Genomic DNA, 11,108 nt, shown 5'->3' on the forward strand with positions numbered 1-11,108 from the left:
CAGGACAAAGATAAGAGACCAACCTGATCCGCTTTGCTTTGTTTTTTGTTCTTGGTCATATGCAGACATTAGCTCTAGGAGAAAGGTAACAATTGTGCTGTGAATCCAAATCAAGGAGCCGGAATCTTCATTGTCCAGTAAAAAGAAATATTTTATTTAAAAGTGAACTTTGAGGTTTCAAAGGTAGAGTTGAGAAGCTACAATACAAAAATAAAATGCAATTTCAAAAGGGAATGTGAAACTGTTTCAATCAAATCCAATATTGATGACTTGTTGTCAACATGATCAATCTTTTGGATTGAGCCACCTCGCTCTAACTACAACGTGACAAAAACCTGAACAAGTTTAAGATGTGTGAATACTTTTGCAGGGCAGTGTGCATTTAAAACTGAAAAATCTGTTCATACTTAGCCTTGACTTTTTGGTCAAGGCTAAGTATGATTTTTTTATCGTTGAGGCACATACTTGGCCTTGACTTCTTGGTCAAGGCTAAGTATGAACTGTTACACGCAGAGTCACTCTTTCTCTTAATATTTGTGGCACTCCAGTGTTTTTTAGGAAGAAATATAAGAAGCAGGAGCCTGCAAACTGCAAACTCAGCTTCCCCCCCCCCCCCCCCCATTTCAGTGATAAGCTTCCTTGAATAGTTCCCACAGTTTTACACAGAAATAGGCAATGATTATTAAGTCTATTACTGGGGACAGAGAGTGCGGGTGTTGTGGCTTCTGCTGTAACACAGCTGTTGTTAGGAGTTCCAGGATAATAATTTTTTTTATCATTGGGGAACATTTTTAATGAGCAGATTACGATTCAGCCAGATACAGGTATTCTTATTGTGTTCCTCTTCACCACATTTACTTTGAAACAGGAATTCAAAGATAAACCTACTAAAAAAAGAGCTGAAGAAAAACTGCTGACCTTTCAGAACTGTTTATTACAACAGACAAAGTCCGCACCGCTCCATTTTTCATGCAGAGAAAACAGTACAGTAATTGTCTGACTGAGAGCAGGGTTGACCAATGTTTTTTTTACCTATCTTGTGTAAACAGAGACAGTCCAAGCAGCAAAAACGAATACTGTTATTAGCACCAGACAGCTGTCAGGATGAAGAAGCGGTCGACTAACCTTCGAGTGAGATTACCCGTTTTCCTGTTTGTATCCCAGGTGATTTTTGTTGCCATCTACTTTGGCTTTGTGACCTACGACGAACATGCTGATGCCCGTTTTCAGACCAATCAGACAAATCCAATGCACAATGACATGTACAAGGATTACCCGTTCTTCACAGATATACAGGTCATGATTTTTCTCGGCTTTGGATGTTTGCTGGCATTTTTCCGACTCTACGGCTTCGGTGGGATGGTTTTTAACTTTCTGACTGCCACCTTTGCCATCCAGTGGGCCATCCTGGTGCAGGGCTACTTCCAGTTCTATCATAATGGGAAGATCCACTTTGGAGTTATGAACCTCATAAATGCAGAATTTGCTTGTGCGGTGGTCCTCATCTCTTTCGGAGCGGTGCTGGGGAAGACCAGCCCGCTGCAGCTGCTGGTCATGACTCTGTTGGAGGTGCCTGTGTTTGCGGTCACAGAGTGGATCGTTCTGAAGTATCTGAAGATTAATGATGCAGGAGGGTCTATTCTCATCCATCTCTTTGCTTGTTATTTTGGACTGGGTGTGACGTTTGTGCTATACAGGTCAGGTTTAACGGAGGGTCATGTTAAGGAGAACAGCAGCTACCACTCGGACATCCTGTCTGTGATGGGCACCTTGTTCCTCTGGGTGTTCTGGCCCTCATTCAACTCAGCACTGACCCTTAAAGGGGATGACCAGCACAGAGCCATCCTGCACACCTTTATTGGCCTCAGCGCCTCCACACTGACTGCATTTGCTCTGTCTGCAATGCTGAACAAAAAAGGAAAGCTCACCATGGCAGATATTCAGAATGTGACCCTGGCTGGGGGAGTAACAGTTGGGGCATCTGTGGATATGATGATATCACCTGCAGCTGCGTATGTGCTGGGTATGATGGGCTGCACTGCCTGCATGCTGGGCTACAAGTACCTGAGCCCATTCTTAGCACAACGCTGCAGGATCCAGGATCAGTGTGGGATACACAATCTGCACGGACTAACAGGACTTATATCATGCGCAGCAGGGATATGTGCTATTCTGATGGCTGATGAGGAAGTTTACGGCCCAAGTCTGTATGAGATCTTTACTCACAGAGCACCAGTGGAGGGGGACCCGAAACTGCAAGAACTGCAGATGCTGATTCCAGGTTTAAAACCGGGATTGGGAAGGACTGCAAGGGAGCAGGCTCTCTTCCAGGTTGCAGCTCTATTCTCCACGATAGGACTGTCGGCACTGGGGGGCATTCTGACAGGTTATGTGTTGAAGCTGCCTTACCTTGCAGCTCCTTCGGATGATCTCTGCTTTGATGATGTGGTGTTTTTTGAAGTTCCCCCAGATTATGATGCGCCACTTAAACTCAGCTACAAAATGACTGCAGAGGAGTCTCCAGATGTGCAGCACCAAAGAGTTGTCATCCAATTAATGGACAATAACATAGAAAATAAATGTGCCTAACTTGGTCTTTTGAACTGACTGAAGATGTGTGTATCTCACTATTAAATACATGTTTATATTCATTACACTCTAGAATTCTTGTAGGCATTTATATTTTTGCAATACCTTTCAGTAACTTTGTTGATATAATTCATGCTCCACAAAAACAGAGCTGTCAGCTGCTACCTGCAAAAAGTAATTGTATTATCAAACACTAAAATTAATAAAGTACTGAATACTACATTGTTATGCAACTGCTTAGTTAATTTAACATTTAATCCTGTATTTTAGAGAAAGCAAAACCACGTCTTCATCTCTGAACCTTAGCCAGCTCAATCCCTTGCTGCTTTAGACACAGATTTATGCAAACACAATTGCTTAACATTCTTGGATCAAAATTATTTTGAACTGAGATGTTGTTTTAGGTTAGTGGAGAGAAGTCTGATCTTATCCCTATGTATTTCATCCACTTTTCCTTTAGGGATGACAAAAGAATATATCCTTTTATGTGCTGCTAATGAGCAGCCACTCTTCCATTAAACATATTTGTCTGAGAAAGGTGTTCATTGTCAAGAAAACAATCCGTTCTGTGTTTACAACAATAAGCAGTTCTGCTGCTGCAAATGCTACATCATTGAATAGATGGCAACAAATAACTGAAACAAACCCAATGTGCTTTAATTGAAACACAAATTACAATTAGAATATGTTTTTATTTACAATAAATGTTTAGAATCACAAATTTTAAAGAAATACGTTTCAATATGAGGTTACCGTTTAGATTACATTTAAAAATCAGGTGTTTAAAAAAAGTTGTTTGTTTCAAGACTACAGTTTTGAATGTTAGACACTTAATTACCCTCACACCTCTTACTGTTCAACATTTAACTCCTCAAGTATACTTAATGTTGACCTCCTTCTCACCCTAAAAAAATAACTAATGTGTAACTCTTGCATTGGATGAGCTGCTGTCAATGTTATTTTAGGTTTGGATGGAAATGAGTGTTTAAAAAAGTAAAATCCAATTACAAAGTAATGTGTGAGACTTTAAACAAAATGAAAAATTATCTGCATTTAGATGTATTGCAGTGAAATAAACATAGAGGCACTGTATATTCGTTTTCCATTGTTTCAGACTAATTCCAAAGATATCCCAATACATTCTGCCAAAATTTTTAATATTTTTTAAGTTATATAATCTTAATTCTAAAAGAATTACAAAATATGAATAAAAATAGAATGTTGTTATTTTTAAAAAATTTACAGATTTAACTATTACTAATAGTAGAAGTTAAAAACCAAGGGAACCAATATAAATCTGGCCATCCCTTTGTTGTAGGCTAGTGCAGCCTAAATAAGTCTAAATAATACATAAGTGTTTTTGTTAAATGTATTTGTATTCTATCTCCACAAGCTAATTTTAAACCTTTGAAAAATGGTCTACATTGCCTTGCCAACATATACCACTTAACACTTCATATTTGTCATTCTTTGTCATTCAATAAATGCAAACGTCCGCATTTTATCAGAATTTTACATTACAAACAATTTTCCGAAATAAAATCACCTAGTGTTTATCTTTTTCCTATCAATGGGGGCAGATAGATTTTCTTGAGCTGCAGTTCTACATATCATTTCAAAAAGTCTGAACGAACTTACAGAGAAAAAGATAAATTATCCAAATATTCAGTCTGATTTTCACAAAATAAGTCCTTTAACTTTCAACTTGATATATTAGCACACAAAAAAATCTCTGATAATCTGAACGTTTAATTCCTTCTAGATAGGACATAAATACTGTATACACTCAATGTATACTTCGAACCAGCAGGTGGCAGTAACGTTATAATTTTTCACCACTTAAGCAACAATCGAAGAAGAAGAAGACGAAGGAGACGGAAGGAGATCGTAAAGCCACGACCTGCCTCGAGTAGCTTCTAATAGCAGAAAAGGAAAAAGAAAAGGTTACATAACTTCAAAACGTCTTATTTCACTGCTGCTGTCTGTGTTTAAGAAGGGGATAACCGTCGACGCCAATCTCGTCAGCAGCATATTAGCCGTGGTATTCAGACTTTGGCCCAGCATATCCTCCATTTCAGACGGTAACGTCATTGTTTGCCACTTTCAGCTCGCTGCCGCGGAAACGCTTCGAGTCAGAGTGGCCATTTTGGCACCCTGAACTAAACGCTTGTTTTATCCACCCAGACGCATTCTGCGGCCCTGTAACTGTAACCGTTTCTAAGTAGTTGAGTATTTTATTTATTATGCTAACTGGTTTATCTGTTTATCGAGAGTCTCGTTTGTCTGTTTGTTAAAGCTTAGTTTAAAAAAAAACAAATTGGTTAAAATTAAAGTGACGGTAAAGTGTCTTCAAGCTATAGCTAGTTAGCAATAGCTTGAAGCGACGTAAACCCGTGCGTGGCTTGAGAATTGTGTTAAAACGTTTTAGCAGACCGTAGTTATATGCGTAGCTTCACAATTGGCGCCATTATCCGAATAATAACCTGAACATGTGTTTACATGAAAAACTAAATGGTTTTTTTGATACTATAGGAGCACCCATCATGTCTAACCCGTCTACCTCCCTCCTTCTGGAATCTTCTCGTGTGTGTGTTTGGGTGTTTTTATTTTATCAGAAGCGGGTTTTTATTTATTTTTATTTTTTTTATTTGCAGGATCGAAATGGCGGATGATTTTGACGTCGAGGCCATGCTGGAAGCGCCTTACAGAAAGGTGAGTTGAGAGTTGAAGAAATGGGGCCTGTAAACTGTTATAGTCCTTGTTTTGCTTAGATCTTAAAGTTTTGTTGTTATGAAGAAGTTCACTTGAATGTTGTGTCTGGTGATTGAGTTATTTAAAAACGCAATACAGAAATATAAATAAATCCACATCTATCTCTCTTTATAGACTTCCCTAATGATATCTCACCTCTACTCCCATGAATTCATCTTTGATTCCACTGTGAACTGTGAAAAAAAAGGAAGGTAGTTATTGCGCATATACTGATGTACTGTGGTTCACTTTAGGACTAAAAGAGATTCAACCTAGAACCATCCAGTCCCAATTCGGTTCCAACAAGGTGAATGCCAATGGTTGATGAGCCCATCTTTATCTGTCCAGCAAAGGAGGCAGTATTCAGATTTACAATTGGCTTGTTGACTCCTATCCCCCTTTGTAATGTGCATTTAATTGTGAATATTCATAACATTTCACTGTGTGGAGAACATTACTTGTATGAACTTCCTTAAATATTTGATTACTTAATTGCACTAGGATGTCCCTGAGCCACAAAGACTTTTGATGCACTTATTCCCCTAACAAAGTATTTAATTATGCCAGTTACGCTGGTTAGTTTAGATGAATATTTTTCTCGTAAATATGAATACTGCCTCTTTCAGCATCTTGATTTAATTGCATGCTACACAAGACATATTACCATGACATTTTAGTGAAATGACTGTAAAATACAACGTATTTAGTGTAATTGTTGTTTAAGAAAACCTTGTATTTTCAGTTGTTATTTTTCTTAAGCCAAACAATTGTAAATATTCATGCAATCTTCAGATAATTTTAGTGTTAAAAGGTGGCTTTTTTTGATCATTTTTATTTATTTTTTGGGCGTCAGTATTACTAAGAAGTGTGAATCCCTGTTTGCTTCAGGGCAAGATGTGTGACAGAGGTGGCATCGAGCTCTTACAGTCCAAGAACGAAAATGGGTGAAGATCACTGGACTGACACCAACCACACAGGATCTCTTTTAGTGGCCATGGGCCATGCGTGGTCACGTGTTTAGGCACAAATAGTGGCATTGGTACGACCTGCTAGGGGAGGGGGGGATGGTGGAGAGGACCTGACAGTTATCAAAGCTTCCTGAACTCTGCTAATATGTTGGACATCCCTTTAACTTTTTCATTGTAGCTTTAAGTACTGACCAGCCTTATATTGGGGGGGGAAGGAAGGTATTGGGGTGGTGGAAGAACTGTCCAGATTTGTTAGAAAGTATGAATTATTATTAATTGAATATATTTTTGCATTTTCTCTTCTCACCCCCAACCCCCTTTACCTTGACGACTTGAAATGTTTCATCTACGTCCTCATGATGTTCTTCTATAAACCTTGCTTAGGATGAGAACAAGTCCTATCATGCAAATGGACACGATGAACACGGCAAGAAGTAAGTTTTGGTCATTACTCGTTCACAGAATTTTCCAAAAAAAAGGTGTTGTGATTCACACCATATTAATAAATTGAAATTGTCTTGATCGAAATCTTTATAGATTTAGATCAAGTTAAATTTCGCACTTTACAAAAATGTTGCTTGTGGTAATTTTCCTTCTTGGTTTTAATGTGCCTCAGGAAGAGAAGGAGTCGGAGTAGGAGCCGCAGTCCAGGCTCAAAGAAGAAGAAAAGCCGTAGCAGGAGCAGAGACAGGAAGAAGAGCAAGAAAAGAAGCAGGAGCAAAGATAAAAAGCGCAGCCGCAGCAGGGAGCGCCATCGCAGCGGCTCCAAAAGCAGGGATCGGGCTGGGCGCTACAAAGCACGCAAGAGCCCCATGTATGTAGCTCCTTAACTGTTAATGTGGCACATTCACTCAGCCAGAGCATATATGTTCTGGGAACTCTATATGTTGTTTGATAAGGATGGTTAGAGAGGCAGCGATTCAAGTGTAACATTCAAAACAAAAGCTGACTTTTTTTTCTCTGTTCATTATTTTAGTCGAAAACGTTCCAGAAGTCGAAGTCCCTTCAAAAAAGAAAAGAGTCCTGTTAGGTAAGTTCACCAAACAGTTCAGCTTGTTTTCATGCTTGGGTATGAAAGTCAAAAGCTTTTCCTGTTCTCATGTTTCACATCAGAAACTTTTGTTTTAAGCAGATATTTTATGAGCATGTTGTGGCTGCTGTTTGTTGGACTTTCAACAGAATTGTATTTGACCATTTTTTCTTCCTGTCATCAAGGCAACCAATCGACAATCTGACACCAGAGGAAAGGGATGCCCGCACAGTTTTCTGCATGCAGCTTGCTGCTAGAATCAGAGCTCGTGACCTGGAGGATTTCTTCTCAGCTGTTGGAAAGGTCAGCTCCGTTAGATACATTTTCTGACTAATCAGCTTTGATTTGGAAATTATCTTATGTCTTTTTTTTTCTTCTCACTTAACTGCAGGTCAGAGATGTGAGAATCATCTCTGATAGAAACTCTCGGAGGTCAAAGGGTATTGCATACATAGAGTTTGTGGAGTCGTCTTCTGTACCACTGGCAATTGGACTAACTGGTCAGAGGCTTTTAGGTGTGCCCATCATTGTCCAGGCTTCTCAGGTCAGTTCAGCTCAATCCACCAAACATGTAGATGCTTTAGAGACATTAGTCTGATATGAAATGATGGTAAAAGCTTTGCTAGAAGTTGAACAAATTAATTTTACCTGATGTAACATTATTAAGGAAGCAGTATTTATTGTATAATTTCTTCTCAGTTTAATTAAATCTTGTTAATTTATTTCCAGGCGGAGAAAAATAGAGCTGCTGCTGCAGCCAATAACCTACAGAAGGGCAGCGCAGGTCCAATGAGACTTTATGTGGGTTCACTACATTTTAACATCACTGAAGAAATGCTGCGAGGAATTTTTGAACCTTTTGGAAAGGTTAGAAAGAAGATTTATGTTTTACAGTGCATGTTCATTTCATGTGCTTTGATATTCATCATCTTTTCCTGTTGGTTTTTCGTAGATTGAAGGGATCCAACTCATGATGGACAGCGAGACTGGGAGATCCAAAGGATATGGTTTCATATCGGTAACTGAAGCTTTGCTGTTAGAACCAATGCTCGCTGCCAGCTTCAGTCTTTAGACTCTTTATTCTCTGAAGTTTGCAGATGCAGAGTGTGCAAAGAAGGCGTTGGAGCAATTGAACGGGTTTGAGCTGGCAGGACGTCCCATGAAGGTGGGCCACGTCACAGAACGTTCAGATTCTTCCACTGCTAGTTCTTTCCTGGACAACGATGAGCTGGAGAGGACTGGCATCGACCTTGGCACAACAGGCCGTCTGCAGCTCATGGCTCGGCTGGCGGAAGGTTTGTTACAAATGCAGATGTGTTTTTCAGTCCTGGTTATAAATTAATTTCAATATTAAAGTTGAAAAATGTTCCTCTTCCTCCACAGGAACTGGCTTGAAAATCCCCCCTGCTGCTCAGCAGGCTCTGCAGATGACTGGATCCATACCTTTTGGGGGCATACCTCCTCCAGCAGGTGAATAGCAAAATAGTAACCCCGCCCTCTCCTAAGCCTACTTCACCACAAAAATGTCAGTAACAGATCTGTATTCTTCTCATAGTTCCTACTCCTGCACCAAGCCAAGCCTTGAACCTCCCATCACAGCCGCTGGCCACACACTGTCTGCAGCTGTCCAACCTGTTTAACCCGCAGGCGTAAGAACCGTTTCTAATTGCTTCACAGATCTTCTCAAATTTCTTTTAAGTGTTTGGCTGCTGTTACGTCCTTCTTTTTTATTTGTATGTAAAAAGTTACTTTGTGAAATATTTTTGGTAGCAAAAGGAATAAAAAACATGACTATCACCATGTATATCATCTGGCATGATATACTTATCTATTTTTTTCCATTAGAGAAAACGATCCCAACTGGGCCTCTGAAATCCAAGACGATGTGATTGATGAATGCAACAAGCACGGGGGAGTCGTACACATCTACGTTGATAAGAACTCTCCTCAGGTAAATTTGTAATCATCCAGCAATATTCTATAGTTTACAACAATCTTCCATATTTTAATCAGTTGTCTCTTTTGTGCACAGGGTAATGTGTATGTGAAGTGTCCCTCAATACCTGCAGCAATGGCAACAGTAAATGCACTTCATGGACGCTGGTTTGCAGGTATGTTAAGTAGCTGCTGCAGCAGTAAATGGAGACTTGTAAGCTATGAATGACGTTTTTTTTTTTTTCCCTTTCAGGTAAAATGATAACAGCTGCTTATGTTCCTTTACCAACCTACCACAACCTCTTCCCAGATTCAGTAACGGCAAAGCAGCTTCTAATGCCTTCACGTCGATAGTCTGAGACGTGTTTCAGAAAATCTATGTAAATACATTTGTTTGCATTTCATAAAAATCTCAATTGAAGCAAAGATGCATTGAAATTTAGTTGGCTGTGTACTGATGAAGTGGCCTCACATTTATCAAGGTTTTTCTTTTTTTGAAGTTGCTTTTCAGATTTGTGGTCTGTGTTGTATACTACCACTGAAAAGTAATCTGCAGATATCTATTGGTCTGTACATTTTTAAATATCGTCTTATCTGCTCGTTAAACTCAGCCGTTTTAAATTCATTACCTTGAAATTACAGAATACTGTTGGGTTAATTGACCTAAAATGCTGAAAGTATATTGATGTCAATGGTAATCCTTTGTAACTTTATACAGCCATAATTTCTTTTGTATGAAGGCTTCCAATAAATCTGGCAAACCTCAGTTCATTCTTTTGTTCCCATTTGAGTTTGTCAGGCCAGGTTCAATTTGTGATTAAAGTCTTAATAGCAGCATTGGAGCCTATGGTTTTCATTTTACTGAGGACACCAGGAGCTCATATTGTATGCATGGTGATAAGTGAATTAGCAAAAATTTTAAATTTACCTGTAGATAAAATGTTCACAAATGTATTGCTGATATACTAATTGTATGGTGTATGTGGGTGTAAAATAGACTTCAAGTACACTAATATTGTAAATCACAGCACATAATTATCAAGTTTTTTTTACCATATTTTTAGGCAGTTTCTAAACCCAAGCTGGATAAACTTTGCATACTTAATGGATTTAAACATAACAGGTGATGTGGCCTAACAACATCAACACTGTAACAAGCTGTGCAGAATTATTAGGTAACTTAACATGGCCAAAAACAGTTGACGCTGAAAACTGCCTAGCACTCTTTAAATTCTTAACATTGTTGCAACTTTGTGAGCAGGGTCATAATAAACTTGAAAGATGCAAATAATTATCAACTAGCATGAAGCTACCAGGAATAATCATCTTCCAGTTATGTCATATTCCATAACTATTTACCTTAAAGCAGTGCTACAGGAAGGGGTCATCTTTCAAAAAGATTTGTTTTATGCAGGACAATGCTCCATCACATGCATCCATGTGGCTAGCCAGTACAGATATTCAAAATAAACTGAGTCTCCTTCCTCGCTGTCATTACAGTAAAGGGAAACGGTACACCTCTTTGAACTGTCTGCACTGAAGTTAAACAGATCAAGAAACAGACTCCATAAATGGAAGGCTGTTTGTAAAAGAGAACCGTCGCCTTTGTGATTTTAAAGCAACGTCCATTCAGGTTTTGTGAGAGTTGCCACATAGATTTATCCCAGACTGGAGACGGCCTCAAATCTTGCCTGTGCTGGAGGGTTTGGATTGTTGCGCTTAATTTGAAGTCCTCTTTTCAGATTTTATATGGAAATCAAGATCCTTAAAGTCTGGAGAGTCCCCAAATTACTTGAAGTCAAGTGTTTAATTTCTACAGCCAGAGATGATTCAGG

General features: G+C 39.0%; 2 protein-coding genes across 11 annotated transcripts in view; both read left to right on the forward strand.

Moving 5' to 3' along the window:
• Positions 1 to 2,811, forward strand: part of slc12a5b (solute carrier family 12 member 5b) — a 34,568-nt gene extending 31,757 nt beyond the window's left edge. The window contains exon 26 of the mRNA XM_032574873.1: positions 1,231 to 2,811. Within this exon, the coding sequence (XP_032430764.1) occupies positions 1,231 to 2,589 (1,359 nt within the window). The 3' untranslated portion in view covers positions 2,590 to 2,811. The remainder of the gene's footprint in view (positions 1 to 1,230) is intronic.
• Positions 2,812 to 4,423: 1,612 nt separating this feature from the next.
• On the forward strand, positions 4,424 to 10,110 carry rbm39b (RNA binding motif protein 39b). 10 transcript variants are annotated; one of them, XM_032584122.1, is made up of 17 exons: positions 4,447 to 4,670; positions 5,244 to 5,301; positions 5,476 to 5,647; positions 6,229 to 6,379; positions 6,693 to 6,742; positions 6,925 to 7,122; positions 7,285 to 7,338; positions 7,524 to 7,641; positions 7,730 to 7,882; positions 8,068 to 8,205; positions 8,291 to 8,356; positions 8,429 to 8,633; positions 8,722 to 8,808; positions 8,894 to 8,987; positions 9,184 to 9,289; positions 9,371 to 9,449; positions 9,527 to 10,110. In XM_032584122.1, exons 8-17 carry the CDS (start codon positions 7,579 to 7,581, stop codon positions 9,625 to 9,627), a joined length of 1,092 nt encoding a protein of 363 aa, XP_032440013.1. In that variant the 5' UTR covers positions 4,447 to 4,670; positions 5,244 to 5,301; positions 5,476 to 5,647; positions 6,229 to 6,379; positions 6,693 to 6,742; positions 6,925 to 7,122; positions 7,285 to 7,338; positions 7,524 to 7,578; the 3' UTR covers positions 9,628 to 10,110. The 10 variants fall into 10 exon arrangements, with proteins under 10 accessions (XP_032434678.1, XP_032433881.1, XP_032440013.1 ...); XM_032581104.1 differs by having other exon boundaries at positions 5,476 to 6,379; XM_032580371.1 differs by having other exon boundaries at positions 6,229 to 6,742.
• Positions 10,111 to 11,108: the final 998 nt, after the last annotated feature.

This window comes from Xiphophorus hellerii, chromosome 1 (assembly GCF_003331165.1).
Source record: "Xiphophorus hellerii strain 12219 chromosome 1, Xiphophorus_hellerii-4.1, whole genome shotgun sequence".
NCBI classification, from domain to species: Eukaryota; Metazoa; Chordata; class Actinopteri; order Cyprinodontiformes; family Poeciliidae; genus Xiphophorus; species Xiphophorus hellerii.

Excerpts from the sequence above, each read along its gene's own strand:
- rbm39b (XM_032578787.1), top strand. The coding sequence starts at position 5,251 with ATGGCGGATGATTTTGACGTCGAGGCCATGCTGGAAGCGCCTTACAGA. Across the intron at positions 8,809-8,893 it reads GGGCATACCTCCTCCAGCAG|TTCCTACTCCTGCACCAAGC; the intron begins GTGAATAGCAAA and ends TTCTTCTCATAG. Across the intron at positions 9,290-9,370 it reads TTGATAAGAACTCTCCTCAG|GGTAATGTGTATGTGAAGTG; the intron begins GTAAATTTGTAA and ends TTTTGTGCACAG.